The sequence below is a fragment of the Thunnus maccoyii genome, chromosome 17, assembly GCF_910596095.1.
Source record: "Thunnus maccoyii chromosome 17, fThuMac1.1, whole genome shotgun sequence".
Lineage (NCBI taxonomy): Eukaryota > Metazoa > Chordata > Actinopteri > Scombriformes > Scombridae > Thunnus > Thunnus maccoyii.
In genome coordinates, this window is record NC_056549.1 from 18,783,774 (window position 1) to 18,806,951 (window position 23,178).

Consider the following 23,178-nt stretch of genomic DNA (forward strand, 5'->3'; position numbering starts at 1 on the left):
CTTTCCTTATTCTCGTACAGATTTGCTTTTAAGTGTATAGTTTCAATTATTACTTTACTTTTTCAGCAACTGCATTCAAATAATATTCTCCCCTTAGTTTCTTTCAGAATCACATAATGTTAATCATGTGAGTACACAATTAAATAAATTCATGGAGCATAAAATACGTCAAGAAATACCTCTAACGTACAACAACAGCCATTAATTTTTGGTGTTTTTTAAGAGCACTTTTTTTTGCACAAATCCTGTTTAATCTATGACCTATTAAGTAATCTATTAAGTCCGAGCTTTACGAGGGGCACCCGAAGGCAGCACTCGTTACTCGGTCGCCATAGCAACACTTACCAAACAGACTGCGGCGATAGCTGCTGTGTTTTTGCTATCCTCATCATTTTAGTATTTTATAAGTGTGGGTAACTTTTATACAGCATACTCTGAATATGGAAGAAGTTGTTAAGGATCCAGAGGAGGCGCCTGAACCGTCTGTGTCGGAAAATGAAGAGGCTAATAACGGGTAAATCGTGAAAACTTCACGCTAACGAATACAAATTAACATATGTTTCATACTGCCTGGACAACAGCAACTTAATGATAATTAATCTAGAAATAAGTGCAATAATTTACTGGCTTTATAAGGATATACAAATCCACGCGTTGCAGTTTTTCATTATGTTTTATCATGTTTACTTTTCATTTGAATACAATGGCTAAACGTAACCTACTGTTACTGTACACTTTCATAAAGGGTCTCCATACAGCGCCAGTCTGAAGAAGAGGAAGAGGTGGAGGAAAGTGAACTGGTTTGTTTAGTTTCCAAATGCTTCCCTTTGCATTTCCTCTCAAATTTCATTAAGACAGTTAAATAAAAGTTGTATGTAGGAGAACACAAACAACCCATTTTCAGTAGTTTGTCTTTGAATGTTTTACTCAAACATAAACAATGCTGCCTGATAATAACACTGTTTTGTCTGTTCCTCAAATGTCTTTCTCTTATTTCTGAAGGAATCAGTAAAACAGGCTGGACTTGACTTTTCATATACCTGATAATATTACTTAAACAACATAGCACTGATTATGACAAATGATGATATATTTTCCATGACCACGTCAAAATTAAATGATAGGTAATGTTAAAGATCCCCGACACTCACGTTTTGAGACATACAAAAATCCTCTGCTTTGAATAATAAATTGTGTCTGATGTGTTTTTTCAAAAGTTTAACTGCTGGATACAAAATGTCTACTACTTTACTGAAACTTGGCCCAAAACTAGTTGTGACGTCACTAATCATGATCGAAAACTCTGATTTTCTGTGAGCTCAGAGAAACTTTAAGTAATGTATCAATCAAAGATAAATACTGGTAAAATGATCATTACAATGAGCCACTATTTCCTTGAGTGCGATTTCTTGAAATTCACACTTTAATATAATTGAACATAATTAGCAGTGCGATAACTTGAATAGAAACTGTCCTATTTTATATTAGCTACCCACTCAGCGGATAATCAACCTGCAGAGAGATTTGACGACATCAGTGACCAACATCCGAACTGTGGCTGATGCGAAAGAATCACTGCGAAGGACTGAGTTGGAGGAAGCTCGCAGAATAAGGTCATTTTTTCCCCAGATTCCCCATTATCCTCTTTATGTTTGATGTCATAAAGATACAGTCCTCTCAGAATACATCTTTTTAAACAAACCTAATGGGAAATTTTACTTGCTCTATCTTTATCATTCTCTCTCTTTCCTCCATCCCTGTTTGCTGCCATGTTTGTCCTTCTTGGCCCAGATTGGAGCAGCTGGAGAATGATGTTAAGTCCAGCCAGGAAAAATTTGAGGAGATCAGCAGAGGTTGGTCGATGGCTAAGCAGAAGGTGATTCCACAGGAGCTGCAGGAAGCCTTGAACAGCCAGCAACAGTTGTGTGCTGAGCTTGTAGAGGACAAGAAAAAACTCATAAATGACCTACAACAGGTAACTATCTATCTATCTATCTATCTATCTATTATTAAAATATATTTTTAATAGAGTCACCAACTTAAGTCAGACATTATTTAATACCCTCTCAGTAAAGATATATATAAAGAAGTAATAATAATAAGAATAAAAAGCAGAAAACCTCAGAAAACAAAACTCAAATACAAGGTTTTAGAGTTATTTGCCATTGTAATCTGAGGCGTTGTTCATTAATTTGATCACCTCTCGTGTTGTCTGAACAGGAGCTGAAGAATGGAGACGATTGCTATGTTAAGGACTTGAGGAAGCACGCGGAGGAGCTGGATGTGATGATGGAGAGGATGGACGAGCAGATCAAAACCCTGACACAGGCCTACAGGGAGGAGCTGGCCCAGACTGAGGTACAGTAGGAATAGATTTGGGTCGAGAAGCAGCTTTAAATAACTTGTAGAGTACGTTTGAACCTCCGCATCAAACTTCAAACTCCCCTAGCAAGTTCATTTACATCTTCCAAAATGACAAATGGAAATGAACTTGTAAGGGGGAATCAGATGGATGAGGCCTGCAACAGGAAACTGATTCATTATCTTGACTGATTTCTCAAGATTGCCCTCACCTTCTGGCTTTCAATTGAATAATTTAAATTTTAATTTGTCTTTTATGACCAAACACCTAAAAAACTAATGACATCCCCATCAGCCTCAGATGTACTTTGAGTTTAGTGCTAATTAGTCGACACTCTGAACTAAGCTGGTGAACATCATACCTGCTAAACATCAGCATGTTAACACTGTCATTGAGACATTCTTACTAATAGCTGCCCTTTGTGTCGTTCATAGAGTGTTTATAAGCAGGAACACGAGATCTTGCTTACAAGACACAGGACCGATTGGGAACAATACGTGGAGGAGCTTACGGACAAACAGGTCAGGATAACTGAAATAAAAACAAATGCTGATGTATCAACGGTGTGTCTAATTATATCTAATTTACTTGTAGCAAAAGAGGCTGACGGAGAAGAGGAAGGAAGTGGAGGAGTATGAGGCAAAAATTCACAACCTGATGATGGAAACTATTGATAAGTCCTGCGTCGTCGACTTAGGAGAGGCTAAAAAATTTCAGGTTTGCACAAATATCAAGATGCATCCCAGTAACTTATCCTTTTATTTGATATTTGATAAGGGTTCCTGATGAGCCCAGCATTTTTCTTTGATGTTATTTAAAAATACTGGTCAGAAACCAGTACATACAGTAGATAGTAGTAGTTATTGTTATTGCCTTGCCAAGAATAAAATAAATGCACAACCACTTGAAAAGCAGTCTCATTCTTGCCTGTATAGGTTTTGGAGAGGGAACGTCAATATATAAAGGCCAACTACATGATCGTAGATTTGAAACATCAAAAGCAAAAGAATAACACAGTAGTACACAAAGTCAACCTGGCCCAAATGAAGACCAGAATCCTCAGGTAGTACACACAGATTTTCACACATATACATACTGACGCTGTTATATTCAGTTCACTCACTGTTTCTCGGCTTTGTGTTTCAGTCTGCAGACACAGGTGAAAGACCTACATAACAAGTATACCAGACAGGACCAACAATTTCAGAAGAAGAACCGGTATTTGTCTGAGGAATACAAACGTAACTTCCAGCAATACGAACGCATACAGAAGAAAATTAAGTGAGTCATAATTATTCACATAATTATCACAGGGCGTACACTGTTTCACATGCATGACAAAACACAGCATTTAGCCAGACAACAAAACAAACACTTGATGGAAAAGGCTGATATTTTCCAAATAAAACAATGGAAGGGTCTGATGTAATTGCTACCAGACAGATACAAAATCCTTTTTTTACATGAAAACTTGAATCAAGTGTTTGATCCACCATCTTTTCTTTGACCCCTGCTTCACTCCACGCAGGCACTTTGCAGTTGTGGATGCCAAGAAGTTTGAGGATATGTGGCTAATGATTGAAGCCGAGGTGAAGCAACTAGTGGAGGGAGCTTTGCTCATTGACTCGCTGATCTACAAGCAGCATCTTGGTTTACCCTGGGAGAGACCTCCTATGGCCTTCATGGATGTCTCTGGTCCACTCCAACCTCAGAAACAGGCCCAGGGGCCCACCTGCCAGGCTGTCTCCCAGCTGTTTCAAACTGGGCAGGCTGTACAGTGTAGCCAGGGGATGATGATGGATGCCTCAGCTGGGAGCACTGACGCTGAGAGCACGGACGTGGAAGCGTGCAGGGAAGGGACAGCGGTGGAGAGTGGGAGCGCTGCAGAGGAGGAAGGGAAGGTGTCGATGGAGACGATGAAGACGCTTATGGAGCTGCTATGTGATGAGTCGGTGAGAAAGAAGCCTATAATTTATGCTTATGAAAGTAAGAGTTCATTAAGCAGAGGTTAACAATCATACACCGTTTTAGACAATCACATCATATATTTATATCATAAACACAAACATGTCACAGAAATAACATGAGAAGGTATGTGTCATTATGCATACATTGAATTAAAGAAAAAGTTCGACATTTTGGGAAATATGCTTTCTTGACAAGAAATGAGACCATTGATATTACTCTTATACTGTACCTGTTTATTAAATAATCTGCAGTCTCAGCTGGTTGCCTGGCAACCTCACACTGACACATCTCCAGGAAGTGACTGATCCCAGCCAAGAAATAGTGCGTCGCATAAATCCCTGTAAAACCACAACTTAACATTTTTACACTGTGGTTTATGTACGGATTGAACAAATGAGATATAACGTTTTAATTAGTGAGCTTTAAAGGTGCTTATGGTTGATTTCTTTATGCTAAGCTAACTGGCTCCTGGCTCCAGCTTCATACTTACAGCAGAGACATCGATCTTCTAATCCAACTCTCAACAAAAAAGCAAATAAGTGTATTTCCCAAAATGTTGAACTAGTCCTTTGATTTGCGTGTTTGTCTTATAATCTCTCGTGTAATCTCTCCAGCCGATTTAGCTTTGAAGTTGCTGCATTGGTCGCATTGTAGCTGCAGTTTTCTAGATGGACTATAATGTGCCCCAAATTGCTGCTGTGAAGCTTGTAGATGATCTGTAGCTTAATTGAAACATCCTCTCTACAGGCTGGAGTCCTTCATGTGTGTATGTGAAAGCGTTATGAAAGTATGTGTGCAGAGTCAAAGTAAGGGAGAGTAAATGAATTTAATCTGTGCAATGATGCTTTCCTTAATCAAAATGCTAATATTATGGTTTGAAGTCATCAAAGCAGCACATAAAAGGAATAATACGAAATTATGTGACAAGCATGTTCAACCAAATATTTCCTTTCCTCCTGTCTCAGGGCTTCCTGATGGAAGATAAACTCCTGAATCTGCTGGCTCGCCTGCAGAAGGATGAACAGACTGTTGTGAGGCTGGGCTCTCTCCTTAGTGTGAGTTCATTTTTGGCCAAACACAGCCAGCACACTGCAGTCTTCAGCAGCTGCTTTCAGTGTATTGTTGGACTGTATGTAGCAAAAACGTGCTTAACTAATGCTAAAAGGTGTCTGCAATTATTTTGTTTTCTCCTCCAGACTTTTGGCATTGATGAGGCAGATGTGCCCAAATTGGCTGATTTCTTATTAAAGTACCAACAACAGCAGAGAGAGCTGACTGAGGTGAGGAGGGAAAGAGATGAGGAATGCGGAGTTCCATCTGGACATCAACTTGACAAACAAGACTTTTAGATAATTACTATTTCTGCATCTCTGCATCAGTGTGTTTTCTTTGCCCGCAGGATGTTTGTGCTGAGTTGGGTGAATCCTCCAGCATGCATCCTAACCATGTCCTGCCTGCTTTTAAGAGTTTCCTAAAGCAGCACATGCATTACAGGTTGGATAAAAAATGTACTGAAATAACCAATCCTCATATAAACCACTTATTTACGAGGATTGTATTTCTTTCCATTATATTTAAAGGCTGAAATTACCAATTAGTTCCAACAGCTGGAAAGAAATAGGCATGTCTCCATGTCAACAAAGGCAAACGTATGCTTGTTTTCTGTCTTGCTATGATTACCTGATGCTAATCTGTTCCTGGTGTTTTCTAAGGGAGAGCTCAGCTGGCCAACAGCCCAGCTTTCTGTGTGTCCGGGATGCTTCAGAGGATGAAGCCTACTGGGAGAGTATGGGCAACATCATCTCTGAGGACAAAGTCAGACTCTGGGAGGCAGCAGAGAACATACTAAAAAAGCACCTGTGAGTAACACACACACACAAACAAAAAGCAAACGACCATCCACGCTCAAATGGGTAATTTTTATTTTTCTGTGTTTTCAGCTCGGTCCTGACAGAGATCTCCGAGCTCACCACTGAGACACAGAGTCTGAGGCAGCAGAACACAGAGCTGCGGATGTTGCTGCAACAATCTCTCAACTCAAGAGTATGTGTGTGTTTTCATTTATGTCTCTGATATGTTTTTTTTGTATGAGTCACACTGTTTTCCAGATGAGTAACTTTCCCAACAAAAGTATACAAAAAGTAACAACAATATACAGTAATGTAATGTGTGTAATATAATGGTGTAATGTAGGTTTTTTTTTAAAATCATAACAGCCTATTCTAAACCTGAAACAGTTAGTGGATTAATCAATTGATCAATGAATTAGTTGAAAATTCATAATTTTAACAATCAACCACTTTTATAAGTAGTCGTTTTTCAAGTGAAAAATGCCATACAATACATTTGCTGGTTCCAGTGTCTTAAATGTGAAGATTTTCTGCTTTTCTTTATCGCATTTGATGAAAAATTTATATCTTTCAGTTTTGGACTGTTGTTTGGACAAAACTATAAATTTAAAGACAACATTTTGGGCTCTGGGAACGTGATGTGCATTTTTTAAAATTATTTTCTGATATTTTATAGACCAAATTAAAAATGAAGCTAATAGGATAAATGAATGTGTTTATTCTCTATCATCCATCTGACATCTCTGACAGGTCAGCACAGAGTTGGAGATTCAATAATCTTCAATCAGCTTTGAATCATCCCAACGGAAACAGGACATGTATGTGGAATCATCGGTATTTGTTGAGTGATTTATGTTCATTAGAAAAATAAAGCTTCTTTTAAATCATGTTGAGGTTGCAGTTTTTATTTTTACATCCCTAAAGAAAAAAAAAACAGAACAATCAACTGCAACATCAGTAACCATTATAGCTGAGTAAAGACATACAACAGCTCCTGTGAGGTACAAAGAGAGACATACAGTGGTCGTGTGTGTGTCAGGACTGCATGTATGTTGTTCTACCCAACAGTGTTGAAGAGCTTGTGGCTGAGCTCTGAGGGCAGAGAGAAGAAGAGCAGAACCAGGAAGAGTACGACCAGCACGACGGCCAGCAGCACAGCACAGTGCAGCTTGTAGTGCCTCCAGGCCACAATACACATCGTCCTCACCGGGCTCAGCAGCCACGACATGCTGGCGCTGGGACGACTGCACAGAGAGATTTAAAGAATAAAAAGGCAATTGCAAGCAGCCTCTTCTTCTCACGCACTCAGGGTGAGAGAACTTTAACAAACATGTAGTCCATGGAATTAACTTTATTTGAAATTGCCAAAACAGACAAAAAATAAATAAATAGTGCACACATTTTCAACAGATATATAAATACACAAATTCATCGTAAAAACAGGCAAGTTTAGTGCAAACAATAACTCTGTAATCGTTGAAACACAAAATCACAAACAAAGACTCCAACACAAATGAACGACAGGTCAAGCACAGGCAAATCCTGAAAAGTGGGTAATGGACACTGCAAACGATGCCATCTGTTACAGGGACAGTGCCGGAGTTTCGAGAATTTTCCCAGACTCCTTTACCACTCTGCTCAAGTGCACTTTTATCATATTCCCATGAGATAATCTTTACATTATATGTAATGTTAAAGACAACAGGGGTTTGTAATTTGTTCGTGTCGAGGTGGAAGGACAGTCATGCCAACACACATGACCTCTCTGGTCAGTTATCACTATGATGCATGCATTTTGACATAGAAGCCTACAGTTTGGTAGAAAACTGATCTTGGTCCTGGCCTGGTTGAATGATATTTGCAAATAATTTTTTTTATTCTGAGGATTATGTCAGCAGGGTTTGTGACACAGAACAGTGAGCATTTATACAATTACACAAAAATATGGGAGTGTCCATTAGCTTCTGAGAGAACCCACCCACTGTACCTCTGACCGGAGCTTACACAGTCAACATACTGATTATACAAAAGAGGTTAAAACAGCTGCTGAGAATTATTTGCAAATATTGTTTAACCCAAGTCTGGTTTGGTTGCTTTTATTTGAGAGATTAAACGTTTAACATAACTTGACCCTGTGGAAAGCTTATTTCATTATTTCACCATTTGATTAATTTTGAAGTTGTCTTGTTCTGTCATTAGGAAAATAGACATCTTTGTTATTTTTGTTTCTTCATTATTATTCTCGAAGTGTGCAAAGACTGCAAGGGCTATAATATTGTTAAAAATATTGTTCATTTGTTCCCTATTAACCTAAATCAACAGCAGACATTGTAGCAGAAATGGGAGATTTAACAGCATCAAGGAGCATCACTTGAAATGAACATCCATGCAATCGTCTGACCACAACCCCAGTGCTCTGAAATGAACATACTTCGATAAATGAATTGAAATGCTTAGATTAAAAGCTGTATAAACAGTTAAAGAAACATTCATTGTCATGTAACATTTATTAGTAAAATAAGGTCAGATAAGGGGTCACTTTCTGCCAGATGATTGCTTTTCAGTCAGTTCAAGGATGGAGTCCAGATTAGATTTGTTAAACTTGCTGCAGATTGGATAGAGGTTACTGTTAGTGTTTCTCATGACTTTGGGGAAAAGTCTTTCTGCTTCTCTCCTCAGAGGTAAAGTGGAAGGTGTCAAGCTGTACATGAAGATCAGAATGGATTACAGAGGATAAAATAATGCAATCAGACCTCCACAGTACCTCTCCTCCCTCTGCCTCCCTTCCTGTGAGTGAGACTGAGGGAGAGAGCGGGACACCTTCTTCTGGTTTTGGACACCTGAGCCAGCACCCTCCCCCCTCCCTCCCTGTCCTCCCCAGCAGCCGCTCAGGCCCCCAGCAGTTTCTTGACAAGGTAGCCCGGCATGCTGTAGAGGAAGAGGCCCAGCATGATCAGCAGCAGCAGGGCCAGCACGATCTTTATGATCAGCCACTTGTAGCGGTTGCACACCAGGTAGCGGATGGCTTTCAGCGGGCTCAGGAACCACAGGAAGGTGGTGTCTGGGCGGCTAGTTGGGAGGGATGGAGGTGAAAGGTGAAGAATATGGTGAAGAGGGTGTGAGGATGGATTGAGGGTGAGGAGGGGTGAGTGATGAAAGGGATGGAAGAGAGAAAGAGAAAGCTGGCATTAGTGGTTAGTAAGCCATGTTTTATTTTTGAGTATTTTCATCAAATTTAATGTGCCATGCTCACAACCAGAGGTCGATTTGTGAAATTTTAACAAAGGGGATGGTGGTCTGTGAAGACGATTGAGACTGTACCGAGAAATCGTGGATAAAGCAGAGGACACAGCAAACTAAACTTTATATTACTGATACTAAAATTAATAACAAGGGCAATCATATACTCAATGATGTTTGAAGTTTAGCTTCTAAAACCATCTCAATCATAATATTTCCAAAAATCCACTAATTTAAAGCTTTACAATATAAATAGTTTCTATATTAACAGTGTATATTCAAAATTCCAAATAATATTGCAAAACCAGTCAGTCTGCATTTTAAAACTTCTGCTTCTATTAAGAATTTATTACAATTCTCTGTCATTGTTCAGCTTTACCAGCAGCAGTGTGTCTCTATGATCCTCTTCCACCTCCGTGACTACACGTTGCTACTTGTCACTTTGATTATGAAGGTGACACTGCTCTATAGAATATATAGGCTACAATATATTATAGAATTGAGTACTTATAGTATATAGCTTAGAGAATATTATAGATCAGAGACGGAACTGACAGAAGGGCAGGACTGAGAGAAAAAGGCAGAAGTACAAAACCATCTGCTACTTCAGCACCACGGACAGCGTCATGGATTTATCAGTACACAGCACAGTTGGGCTACTGATATTTCAGAGCTGTGGATGGGGCCATAGATTCTACCTTTGCACAAACCTCAGTTAGATAAAGGATCAATGAGTCAGGCAGACATATTCAACTAAACAATCTCTCTATCCCTGCACTCTCTCTGCTACTAGGGGATGGAGAGGAGGATAACAAGTTAACAAGGGGGATGCAATTCGATGATTTTGCTAACAAAGGGGATGGCATCCCCCCTCATCCACCCACAAATCACCTACTGCTCACAAGCCACTTTTTTATTAGTATAATGTTTCAGAAGACCAAAATACCACATCACAGACTAAAAGCTTTACAATAAGAAACATGCACAATGAATATGTTGACAAAACAGATGGATGATTGACCAACCGCTCCAAACACTGGTGCCTGACATTTTTTCAGGGCAGTTTCCTTTAGTTTCAATCAACTTCATTCAACTTCTAGTTTGTGTCTTGTCATCAAGACGCAGTATGTCATTTAGTTCCTTTATATGCACACTGGTGTCCCTGTTAAGAGTCTTATCTTGGTTTTAAACATATTCAGGATATGAAATGGAACATTAAAATCCTGATTATTCATATTCCTGAATTATTCTAGCATTATATGTTGTTATTGAGGTGCAGGTATTATCACAATCAGACTTACAGTATTTTGTATAATGTCATATTTTATTTTGTATAATATCTGGGTGTCAATAAGTATCCATTGTTGCAGGAATGTCTGGATGGGATTTAAACAGACTCTCTTTAACCTCAACATTGACTAAATATTGATGTTTACAGGTGTGCAACTTAAATTAAATAACTAAAATCAAGGTCCCTTAATTTTATACTTATATTTATTAATTTCCTGGAAATTCCTGGAGTAATTTGCAGGTATTTAACGGTTAATTTTTAGGACATTTTTCAGAGAGGGTGGTGCAATTTGGAACAAATTATAAGAAAGAACTTAAACTGTATAAAGCATGTTTAGTTGGTAAGCACCCACTCATTATATTTTGGGTTTGTACATTGTTGTTAATTTACAAAAAATTCTTAATGAATTAGACTCTTGACAATTCTTTAACTGACAGAAAATGCTTACTAGTGTGCAGTTTTGTGTGTCCAATGATATATTAACATATTACAGTAATTCTTACAATAATATCCTAGACTAACTGTTCATTCTTGGGACATTGCTTTGAAAGGGTTATGTAATTTGGTAGTGTAGAGTTTTTTTGAGAAAATAATTTGATATGTAGTTTGACACACAAAACTATACACTGAAAACTAAGTATGTCCTGTCAGTTAGAACTGTTAGGAGTCTAATTTATTAAGAATTTTTGCAAATTAATATCTATGTATGAATCCAAATATAATTAATTGGCTATTTAACACTTTTTGTCTGTTTTTTTCTTAGTAATTTGTACGACATTGCACCACCCTCTCTAAACTGTCCTGGAAATTAACCGTTAAATACCTGCAAATTACTTGGAAAAATCCCAGGAAATTTTTATAAAATTAAAGGGCCTGAAAAAAAAAGTATTACCGTAATGTCTGCTGTTTCTATTGTTCTATTGTTTGTTGTGGCCTACTGGTTTTACTCACTCACACTTTAGAGGTAGATGGGGCATCTGAAATTAATTACAAAAGATTTCTTCCAGCTGTTTGGCATAGCTCCAGCTGGTGGTGCCCTGGCTTGTCTATGCCTAAAAACAGTCCTGCATTTTCTTTCATAACTCACAGTTGGTCACTTACAAAGTGTATAATGGCACTTGATGGCAAAAGACACCGGGTTGCACAAAGGGTTGAGACGGATACATAGACACAAAACAAAGAGATTGTTCTATAGCTAAGACAACACAGGAGAGATAGCAGTGGAGGAAAAGAGTGTTTTGGCTGGACAGAAGAGGAAGCGCTATAGTTAGGACGGCGAACCCATGGAGCAAGAAGGTTAAATAGAGAAGCAGAGACAGCGGAAGAAGAGGGGGCGAAGGCTACCAGCGCGTCAGGCCCCCAGCATCTTCTTGACCAGGTAGCCAGGGATTGAGTAGAGGAAGAGGCCCAGCATGAGCAGCAGCAGTATCAGCCCCAGGGCCTTGAGGATCAGCCAGCGGTAGTTGTGCCAGATGAAGTAACGAATGGACTTCAGAGGGCCCAGAAACCACATAAGACTGGTATCCGGGCGACTTTGCAGGAGGAGGGAGAGGTGGAGGGGGGGAGTTAGGGAATGCAGATGGAGGCAAGAACAGAGAGAAAGGTAGAGGAGGAGAGGGGTCACATACACAAAAGAGGGAAGGGACGAGAGGAGGGGAGAGACAGAGGGAGACAGTTGAAGAAATGGTAGGAGGAGAAACGAGTGCGAAAGTGTAACAGTGGCCTTTTGACAGTGCAGAAAGCATCAAGGGTCAAACTAGACCAAATCACACCTTTATAAATTAAGATCAAATGTTGATTGGTGGTAAATTGCTGATAAATTTTTGTAACACTGCTTTTTGCACTGTGACAATGATTTTCCTGAAGAGATTTATGGGACACTCCTCGCTCATCAGTTTTTAACTGCCAAAGTAACAAATTGTAAGTAACTGTAGGAGTGTTTGTGAGTGTTAGATTCTACGTATATTGTCAAACAAAGCAACAAGTCAATATCTTACTTTGGTTTCTCCAGTGGATCCGGCTCATTGCGTCCCAGTCCTACGGGACTTTTCTCTGCCTCCTCTGCTGTTACCAGATGGAGCTCAGCTTCAACCTTACCCTGCAATGACAGCATCAATCATTAAAAAATAATCCACTTGGTAGATAGTAAAGTGGTATTTTTGTTTGGTTCAGTGTGGTTGGGTCTGTTGAAATTAGGCTTGACACAGGGAATATTAACCTTGTATTGCCTGTATAGATTAATGCAGTGGTTTCCAATATTTTTTGACTTTTGACCCCTTAAATGTAACTAATCTCTATGTTTGACCCTTTATCACAGTTAAGACCTTTTTGTTGAGTTAAACTGAAAAGTGATTTTTCCTTGGAAGCATTTTTTTCATTTGAAGGATTTTTTGAGGTCTAAAGAGGTGAAAGTATCCAGTATTTTACAAGAAAAGAGAAAAAGAGAAAGAGAAAAACATTATCTTGAAAAGTTTCACGTTTGAACTTGTATTTTTTGCTTTAATTCTCTTGCTTTTAAGGCTCTTTCTTTACTTGCACTCCTCTTTATACTGCTTATTTCATCTCATCCTTTACTGCCTTGACATTTGCTTTCTAACTGGTGATTAGAAGTAATTTCACCACGATGATTTCATGCTGATATGCTCAGTTTTTCATGACTGTCTTACCGTGAGCTCCATCTCATCATTCTCATCACGGGCCACAAAAGGCCACCATCCCTTGACCCTCTTTTGTTTGAAGATGGAGATGGTGGGCAGCTCCTGCTCATTCCGGATCATGTCAATGGAACACTGCTTGGCCGTCTTTGCGCCACGAGGGAACCGGTTTAGGTCCAGCTCAATCGCACCTGGGAGCAGTTATTGTCAAAGCAGTCAGACACTATTGTGGTAAGACTCCTGGCAATGATCATGGTAAAACAGATGGGTAATTCATCCTATAAACAAACAACTAAAGAGACAGATGGACCAAAAATTTGGAATTGAAAACTCTCTATGGGATTACAGCATTCAGGAACAAGAAAAAATTGCTATAATCTCTATCAGCCCTTACCCAGGAAGTCATCAGCAGAGAAGTGGTCAGCATCCCAGACCTGCAGCGTGAGACGAGGAGGAATCTTGTATTCGGTCTCATCCCAGGAGAACATGGACTCTTTCTTAGAGATGACGATCTTCTCCTCAGCCATGAGGTAATCAAAGGGGAAGACGAAGCGCCAGTTAAAGTTTCCCTCACCAGTCAAGGAGTGGTAGTGCACATCTGTGTCCTGCTTGTCCTCCTGTTGCCCTTTCAGCCACCTGTGGAAGGTTCACAGACAGGTGAGACCACAGATCAGTGCAGGGTCATCAGAATTAGAGGTAGGTTGACCTTTAGAATCATGGTTTGGTGAGATTAGTAGAGAGATCTTGTTATTTGATTTTATCAGTCATGCACCTTTAAAGTTTAATGTGTAGGAAACTGTCTGTCAGTTAGTATATTAATTTGGTTAATTTAAACACGAAGCAAAGGACATGTTATAAATGTACCAGTCTGCCAACAAGAGAGATGATGCTAATTGGTCAAAATCAAAACGCATAATGCGACTCCACAACAGCGAATCAGATTAACACACTTTTGTGTGTTAAAGGTGTTTCTTGAGTGATCCATTCAAATCTGATTTGATGTTGGAGCTTCACACTATTTTCAAAGCCATGCAAACAAAAAGCTTGCAGAAATGCCATTAGTGAAATTTATACAAACTGACTGTTAAACAATAATCTTTTGTCCTTATAGTGTCAGACTGCAGATACTAACAAGCAGAGGATCAAAGCATGTGAGGGTTTTTTTGTGTGCCGGCTGGAGCTTTTTCATTAACAGTTGAGTGAGACTGGCTTCATTAGTCAGGAGGAAGAGGGAGGGAAGCTGCACCACACACTAAAAAATATGAGAACGTAAGCTGACAATGGAGGATTGTCAGTCTGACAGATCTGAAGAAATACTGAGAAGAATGTGCTATGATTTGGTGACCAGTGGTGGAGAGGTACATTTACTTAAGTACTGTGTTTGTACTTTTGTACTATTTTCTGCCATTTTTTACTTCTATTCCACTATATTTCAGAAGGAAATGTACTTTTTACCCCACTACATTTATTTCACAGCTATATTTACTATGTTTCAGATCAATATTTATACATTAAAACATATGATCAGTTTTTAAAATATGTATTGTTATTGATTAGACCACACAACAGTATAAATTGAAATTAGCTCTACCTTGAAAACATTAAAATGCAAACATCAATAAATCAATATTATTATTCCAACAATATATATATGATCAATATAACACTAAATGTTTAACATATATTACAAAATGTAGCATTTATCATTAAATGGGGCCATTTTGCGTAATGAATACTTTTAGTTAATAATAACAATTTAAGTACATTTTGATACCAATACTTTTTACATTTACTTAAGTAGGATTTTAAAAGCAGGAGTTTTACTTGTAATGAAGTATTTTTTCATTGTAATAATGCTACTTTTACTTAAGTAAAAGCATCTCAGTACTTCTTCCACCACTGTTGGTGACTGAGATGCATTGTCTTAAATTAGGGCAGGGCTGGGATTAAGTACTGGGAATGTTTTGCTTGGCTATAGAGGACATGTGTCAAACATGCCTCAATCATAACCACTGTATCACAACACTGGATCCATCTGAAACAACCCCAGTCCTCCTCAATGTTCGACAGTTGTGTCAGTCGCTGAAATCTACAGTAAAAAGGAAACGTGGATTTTAAAAAAATACTTAATCATCCTCCAAGTGTTTAGGGTTGTTTGAGGATGGTACCCTGTTTGTTACAGTGAAACCCTGAGGTGACACATCCACGCCGGGGTGGCACCGAGTCAGCTGAGGGAGAAGTGAGTTTGGTTATGCAGGAGTAAGGAGGCTCCGCATCAAAAACTTTAAATATCCAAAGCATTAAACACCTTTTCCATGGCAGACATATAGGCATGTCATGGCAGGAAAATTAGGAACTAAGAACATAAAAAATGGCTGCATTTGTTTTATGTGTCAGTTCCAGAGCGTTATGCTGATGTGTTTTTCCTGCTATCACGAGTCAAAATGTCTGCCGTGAAAAACGTCTTGTGCTGTAACATGACAACATTGTTAAAAACATGTGTCAGTACTGGCATGCATGTTCTTTGCTTGTATACATCCATGCAAGAGTCTGCAAATGTCTTGAAATTAAAATTCCTGGAAAGTAATTTATAGTAGAAACTGCAGTACAGGACCAAACCACAAACCCTCTGTAACACTTAACTTTACATCCCCCTATTTAGCATTTATAAGCAGTATATAAATATTCAATACAAGGTTTATAACACACTATAATGAAGTTGTTAACAGATACAAGAACATTTCTAAGTGTTTTTTAATGTACAGTATTTGTCCACAATTATAATTTCTCCAATGACATATTTGATATTATTACAACTGTTTGACTATTTTGTCATTTGTTATCTTTTTATACACTAACCTCCATGTATATGTGCCCACAGGAGGAGATATATTTGTTGACAAATACATGAATAAACACTTAAGGCTACTTAAAACTACATTATAGTGTGTTATAAACCATTTATTCAATGTTTGTATACCGCTCATAAACACTTAATAGGGGGACTTATAATAAGGTGTTGCCAAAAGTAACCAAAAGTTTAACAGTCCACCTCTATCCTTGAATTTATTCTTCACCTTAGAAATCTTAACTGAAGGTTGGCTAAAGAAAAAGCCTCTCTGCTGAGGCACATCATAAGATGACAGATCAGGAAGTTAAGATATTTTCTATCAAACATATCCAAAATTGGCAAAACAATCTTATCCAATTGCTGCTCTAGAGCCTTTGATCATATCACACGATTTTCCTCAGCTGATGGGAGTTTGTCTTGAATTCCTCTGAGTATTTCTCATCCATTTTTGCTGAAAAGTTTTTGCTGTTTCCAAGGTCTGTGAGTTTTTAACTGCGTGAATGCCATTGGATTGTTTTGGTACAATTACAGTTATAATCAAACTCAACAAGTTGTTTATGTGGTTTGGTCTTGACTGGACTAATTTTTCATTTGTTGTTAGTTTTCAGCGTGCTGATTGGAGAGTTAGAGACAAGCGAGGATACGTGCTGGATGGAAAGTTGAGACAAGAAGCGGGAAAGGGGATAAAAAAATTATTCAAGGGCTTCAGGAGGAAGGAAGGGAGGGTAGTTGTACGAGCCATGCGGTGGAATCGTGTGTTTTACCCCCTGACATAGATGTCAGACATCTTCTCTCCTGTCATGAAAGCATCGTCCTCTAGAATTACGTCATCAGTGTTCCAAATAACAACACGGAGCTCAAAGCTAGACACCAGCAGAGCATTGACCAGAGAAGAGAGAGAGGACGACAGACAGACAGACAGGAGACACACCACAAACACAAAGACAGACGCACAACAAACGACACGAACACGCACACAGAAAAAATGGAAACAAAACAAAAAAAATAATGGTTAACTGCAAAACACAATCACACACAGCTCACACCCACGGGATGAGGCTTGGTCACCGCATCCCGCTGTACCTACCCCCTGACAAATATGTCACTGGACTTTTCCCCAGTGAAGTAATCATCGTCCTCCAGTATTACTTCGTCTGTATTCCAAATAATCACCCTGAGCTCATATCTGGTAAGGGGGGGAGGAAGGAACACATACACACACATAGTTGGACTTATATCTGACAGTAAATAGAGAGCTAACTAGTCAAACAGACTCACCATTATTTAACCTGGGGATTCAACTACAAATTCTGTTGAAAAAACTGAAGAACTTTAGACAGTACAATAAATATCTTTCCCAAAATTTGCATTGGATTCATGCTATTATCAGAAATAATCTTATTCTCTAATCACCAGCCAGACCTACCTCTTTGGTTTTCGTGGTGATATGTCAATCGCAGGTCCAGGAGCAGGCATGTCCATAGGAAACATATCCACCCACATCTCAATACGACCCTTTGAGTAAAATGATACAGTTTAGTAACTTTCAGACTGATCTGTTAAAGGTCTCCAGATAAAGCGGCTCGGTCTTTCCTACCTGTTCGATGCCAGGTTTGTCGACGTTCAGCAGGGGTCTGGTCTCCACATGTTCAGGGACCAGCTTGCAGCCCACCCTCGGGATTTCCTCCCAGTGGTTGAGCACTGTCAAAGCTAAATGCTCCTCAGTCTGCTTCTTCAGACCTGCGAGATCGACACAACCAAGAGAAGACAGAGAAAAAGTGAAAGCTGATGTAAGCAAAAAAACTAAATTATGTGATCAACATACTGTACATATAGAAACATACATAGTAGAAGTGCTGTTCAAGACAATAACCTTGGTAGAAGAAAGACTAAATGTGGTTGAAATGTTTGTGGTACAATTAAAATCATTCAACAGAGCATAGTGAGCATAGTATAAAAGGATATTGTTTTTTGAGTACAAAATCACAGTTAATTCGATGGTGAAGTGATGTTTGAAATCCTATATGAAGGACCTTTACATTATTGTCACGGTTTTAGGAGAACACTTCCCTACCATTTTCGTCCTCAATCTCCGTAGGTCCCATGAAGATGCGGTTCGCCACCTTGACTTTTCCTCCAGGCCCATAATGAGGTCCATCAATCTTTCCGTCCTTACACAGCCTCGTCAGGATCTGGCTGGGCTTCATAGGATCACGCCAGACATTGTACCCATGGCTAATATCAATAGATAATAACAAAAAGGGTATTACATTTCTCAATTGTCTGAGGTACATATGAAATACTAAGTTCAGTCAAATTAAGGATCTTAAGATTGAAGAGAGAGTGACTATTACATTTCTGTTTACTCTTGTCCTAATCAAATTACAAAGTACACTAGATTTCAAACAATACTAACAATAAAAGTGTCTAGTTTCATATGGTCAAACTGTTACTAAACCAATCACTTAAACATGTAAAGGATAAGACACATGGATGCTCACACAGAGTAGTTGGAGGATATGCCACAGGTGGCTCTGTATTTGCTGTAGAAACGATTCTCCAGGTCAATCTTTGTCTCTCCAATTAGGTCATCTGTGCCCACCAGGTCCCAGTCATACACAGACACCGTTAGCATGGACTCCATGGGGAACGTGGCTTCAATGTCAAATGATCTGAGCAGAAAGGCGTAGTGGAAGATAAACAGAAAAAGAAGGGAATCAAAGGGGACATGTCGTGGGGTTTACTGGAATATCTTGATGCATGATTTACAATTCAAAGAGCTTCTTTAGGTAACATTGCAAATGGAGCGTTCGGAGCAGGCTTTTGGCTCACAGGGAGTGTTTTTACATATGTTCATCTCAGGTTTTGGAACTTTGACCATGTTTAACAGACATCTGACATCATAACAGTATGAAAATAAGAGAAAAAGCATATGTCCCCTTTAAGATATATGTATGAGGAAGATTCAGGTTTGGTTTCAAAATATCTGCTGCACAAAAAAATCAGGACAATACTTTTTGAATGACCGCTGCAAGGTTTCGTTAATCTGACTTAAGCAGTTCAGAATTATTTAGATTTTTCTGCCTTTTTTCCCCCCTGACATAAGTTTCATACAGACTTTTCTCTTCTCTCTCTTTTCTCTCTACCAATGCATGACAACAAAGTTTAACTATATAAAGAGAAGGTTTCTCTCTACTCACTTGCCAAATACAGGATTGAGCTGTTTGGAGATGTAGTTCTCTTTGTCCTTGACCTCTGACTTGCCCAGCTTGATGACAATGTAAGGATCAGCCTTCCCGTTGATATCAGCAGGATGAAGATCTGTGGCCTGACATGGAGGAATAAAACAGAACAGGACAGATTAGAAGAAAATGATCATTTTAACTGGAGTATAGATTTAAATGGTGGGGAGGTCACTTACCCTGACCACATAGACACGGACGAGGACGTTGATTGGATCGTTATGAGGAATGCTCTGGAACATGCCCATGTTAGGATCATATCCTGCCTCTCTCGTGATCTCCTCTGACAGGGGTAGCTTATACATACATAAGGATCCCTGAGTCACAGAAAAACAAACGGGTTACAGATGAGGCGTGATCATATTTTTTGTCAGCTTGCGTCGGCAGGGATGCACTTGTTTTTACTCCCACCTTGAATCTTCCGACAATTCTGTCATCGTCCAGAGCGTGTTCGTCATCGTCCCCAGCTTTTCCTCTATAGAGGTTGAAAGTGTGAAGCCAGTCCTCGAAGTTGCCATACTCACTCTCCAGCTCCTTGTTGTACACCTGTGTAGGTCACCAAACACCAAGTATGTCTATGAATATTAGTGCATACTGGTTCATTTTAGACTGAGTGTGAACGATACACTCACCATCAACTCGTCCACTTTCGATTTAACTGGTCGTTTCTCGGATCCATCCACAGCTTGACCCTTCTTCTTGTCCTTGGAGCTCTTCTTCTCTTTTGTCTTTTCTCTTATCTTGGAGCCTTTCAGAAGAAGGTCATCAGGTTTGATATCTGATTGGAGGAGTGAGTGGAGGTGGAGGCGGACAAAGCAGGGTTTGAGTCATGAAGAGGGGATGACAAGGTTTGCACACAGCACTCAACATGAAAGTTGACAAGTGTGCTTATAAAGGGAACATATTTCCCCAAATTCATCTCGTAAATTTAGCCAAATGCTCTTTACTGAACTCTAGAGAGGCACTCCTGGAACAAAAGACTTTTGTGAGTCCCCCAACTTAATGGTGGCGCAACACTTACTACTCTGAGGTCCTCAGGCAGGACCCTTTTGACAGTTCCCATGTCAAGATGCAAGACTAAAGGGGACAAAGCTTTTGCTGTTATAGGGCACCACAGCTCAGACTTGCAAAATCAGTATTTACTTTTACATATCACATATTTTACTTAATTTACTCTGTATGTATTTCATTTTGATTATTATTTTATGTTGTAAAAGACTTCATCTCTGGTAATCTCTGGTTTTGATAAATGCTCTATAAATAAACTATTATTATCATTATTTCATAAATAGGTGGAATACCCTTTTAAAAGTGTTATGAAGCATGTTGAAAATGATTGTCACAGTAAAATTCGCTGATAACCTATAAAATTCAATGTAGATGCTGCTCAACTTCCTCTTGGCAACCAGGGAAATGTGGTCTTATTAATTTTACAACGATATAAAAGAAATATTATGTTTCATGTGTTTGGACACATTTTCCCATTCACTGCAAATGAGAAAGTGTGTCCAAACTTTTGACTAGTTCTGTATGTCATTTGTTTATAGTTTATACCAAAGTTTAACACTGAAATTGCCAATTCTGTTGTTAGAAGTAGCATCTATCTCCAGATCAGAGTTATATTTATAGTTTGCTGCCTGATGGTAAACTATTTTTGTGTAGTCAGTGATTCGATTTCAGCCAACTTTCATGTGTACTGCAGAGCTGGGAGGTCATGAATGTCATGAATGATATGAATATGATGATGTTCGACTCTGTTCAAAGCACATATGGAGGATAGTTCAATGGGAAGGAAGACCTGGGATGAAGCACACACTGTATGCTGCCTCTGCATGCTCAGCTTCACATAGACAATGACTGTCATTTCATTCCTAAAGAGCACATTTTTTGTACTGGAAAAAAATTCATAACAATTTTCTTGCTGACTTCTCTGGCATTGCAGGTGACAAAACACAATTCATTCTCTTCATACTCAGAGCTATCGACTAAAAATGCATAAACACCTGAGAATTATTTTTAAGCAACCATAAAAAAATGTACTGAAAATAGTCAGGAATATGTCGGTTTTGCAGAATAACTACTTAAAATGCAATGTTGGTGACATATCCCTTTAAAGGAAATCAAAGCTGCAGACATTTAGGCTTGCTGGCAGGCAGCCTGGCTGATTTGTTGTTCAATACCTGCTGCCTCTGCTGCTATCTCCAGGTCCTCTCTCTCCTCCGCCTCAGCCTGAGCCGCCTCCTGGGCTCTCAGGGTCTGCAGAGAAAATTATGAGGGCAAACATATGATACACTCTAGACTCCACTTGACTAAAGTGGACTAAATACAATAGAATAGACAAACCTCCTTCAGTGTCTCGATAGAAGCAAAATATTTGGACCACCAGTCCAGCACACTCTCATCTGTCTCTTCTTCCTCCTCCACCCCTCCCTTCTTTTTCTTCTTCTTTTTCTTCTTCTCTTTGTCGCTCTCTTCCTCGGTCTGTTGAAACAGTTCAGACACTGAAGTGATTCTCAGTAGCTCAGTTTTTATTCGCATGAGGCACCAAATAACTTCAGTGCATATTTTCATTGCCATATTTCTATAGGAGCGATTACTTACCATGTCAACTTTTACTACAGCATCAGACGTCTATGACAGGGGGTGTCACATAAAACAACACAGGGATTAATACACACAGTGGATCACACAGGAATGAGTAGCACATTTCCATAAGCAGAAGCAAAGCTGTGCTTCACTTGCACCTTTTACATATATAAACACACACAGTATACTATAGAAATTAGCAGGCAATGCTCTACTGTGCATCAACATACGACTATCAAACTTACAGCATCTAACTTGACAACTGTGTCCATTTTTCGGACCCCAGGCTCTGAGTCCATGTTGACAATGACGTCACCTGCGGGGCGAGAGAGAGTGCGGGAGGAAAGGCTGGGTGAGGAGCGAGGCTGGGAGCCGCCATTGGCTAGGACCATGTAGCCATTCATAAGCTTAGCTGGAGCGAGGCCCGAAAGGAAAAGACAGCAGATGGCAGGAAAGAACAGGACAGCCGAACACATGCGAGAGAGAGAGAGAGAGAAAAGATAACAGGTGGAGAGAGGACGTAAGTACAAAAGGTCGTAAGAACGCAAAGCAAGCAGAGAAATCAGCAAAGTTAGTGAAGAAAGTAAATAAGTTTGTTTTAACCTTTCTTGACATACAGTATCCTTTGATTTTCTAGGCAATCCACGCAGGTTAAAACAAAGTCTAAGAAAAATTTTCAGACATTGTTTTACCATGTCTGGTAAAACCTACAGCCCTTTTTCAGAATAAGAGAAAAGCCAGAACTGAAAAAGAAATTAACAAAGGTTTGTCCTCCTCATGATTTATATGAATTAAATATTATATGGATATTTCTAAATTGCAAAGGCTGACTGTAATATGTATAAATGAAATGCCTCTCAAATGTAAGGCTTTCAGTATTAATGGTATTACATTGGTAAATAATTATACACTTGACACTGTAGAGACATTACACTGTCCTCTATAGATGATGCATTCTACAACTGTGAGTAAGCATTACTCTCTGCAAAGCTTTCCCCTGGATAAATAAAAGTAGAAAAACTTAAAAAAAAAAAATACTAGAATGGGTATTTCCTGCAGAAAATGTGTGTGATTGCTGCCAGCTGCTGCTGTACCAATTTTATGTCTTTTGTAGTGAAACCTATGGGTGAAATT

General features: G+C 39.1%; 2 protein-coding genes across 7 annotated transcripts in view; one reads left to right on the forward strand and one right to left on the reverse strand.

Annotated features, from left to right (window-relative positions):
• The first annotated feature begins 319 nt into the window (after positions 1–319).
• drc1 (dynein regulatory complex subunit 1 homolog (Chlamydomonas)) lies at positions 320–7,320 on the forward strand. Of its 2 annotated transcripts, XM_042390505.1 has the most exons (17): positions 320–514; positions 746–800; positions 1,489–1,613; positions 1,792–1,975; positions 2,221–2,358; positions 2,797–2,883; positions 2,957–3,079; positions 3,298–3,425; positions 3,509–3,643; positions 3,891–4,314; positions 5,296–5,385; positions 5,527–5,610; positions 5,730–5,824; positions 6,043–6,189; positions 6,271–6,373; positions 6,931–6,998; positions 7,249–7,320. In XM_042390505.1, exons 1-16 carry the CDS (start codon positions 441–443, stop codon positions 6,955–6,957), a joined length of 2,019 nt encoding a protein of 672 aa, XP_042246439.1. In that variant the 5' UTR covers positions 320–440; the 3' UTR covers positions 6,958–6,998; positions 7,249–7,320. The 2 variants fall into 2 exon arrangements, with proteins under 2 accessions (XP_042246439.1, XP_042246438.1); XM_042390504.1 differs by lacking the exon at positions 7,249–7,320 and having other exon boundaries at positions 6,931–7,067.
• An 11-nt stretch (positions 7,321–7,331) lies between these two features.
• Positions 7,332–23,178, reverse strand: part of otofa (otoferlin a) — a 78,054-nt gene continuing 62,207 nt past the window's right edge. For 2 of the 5 annotated variants that reach the window (XM_042390502.1, XM_042390501.1), the window contains 17 exons: positions 22,290–22,360; positions 22,060–22,089; positions 21,802–21,939; positions 21,639–21,714; positions 20,091–20,236; positions 19,870–20,004; positions 19,638–19,775; positions 19,417–19,544; positions 18,718–18,888; positions 18,291–18,451; positions 17,814–17,956; positions 17,643–17,731; positions 17,304–17,402; positions 13,760–14,001; positions 13,378–13,556; positions 12,709–12,809; positions 7,332–9,249 (listed from right to left, as the gene is read on the reverse strand). In XM_042390502.1, the coding sequence (XP_042246436.1) occupies positions 9,069–9,249; positions 12,709–12,809; positions 13,378–13,556; positions 13,760–14,001; positions 17,304–17,402; positions 17,643–17,731; positions 17,814–17,956; positions 18,291–18,451; positions 18,718–18,888; positions 19,417–19,544; positions 19,638–19,775; positions 19,870–20,004; positions 20,091–20,236; positions 21,639–21,714; positions 21,802–21,939; positions 22,060–22,089; positions 22,290–22,360 (2,228 nt within the window). In that variant the 3' untranslated portion in view covers positions 7,332–9,068. Of the gene's footprint in view, positions 9,250–12,708; positions 12,810–13,377; positions 13,557–13,759; positions 14,002–16,980; positions 17,080–17,303; positions 17,403–17,642; positions 17,732–17,813; positions 17,957–18,290; positions 18,452–18,717; positions 18,889–19,416; positions 19,545–19,637; positions 19,776–19,869; positions 20,005–20,090; positions 20,237–21,638; positions 21,715–21,801; positions 21,940–22,059; positions 22,090–22,289; positions 22,457–23,178 lie in introns of all 5 variants that reach the window. The other 3 variants (XM_042390500.1, XM_042390499.1, XM_042390503.1) reach the window with 2 other exon arrangements.

Bases quoted from the DNA above. Each gene is read 5' to 3' on its own strand.
- drc1 (XM_042390505.1), top strand. From the start codon at position 441: ATGGAAGAAGTTGTTAAGGATCCAGAGGAGGCGCCTGAACCGTCTGTG. The intron at 3,426-3,508 runs GTAGTACACACA...TTTGTGTTTCAG, and splicing joins ATGAAGACCAGAATCCTCAG to TCTGCAGACACAGGTGAAAG. The intron at 6,374-6,930 runs GTATGTGTGTGT...CATCTCTGACAG, and splicing joins AACAATCTCTCAACTCAAGA to GTCAGCACAGAGTTGGAGAT.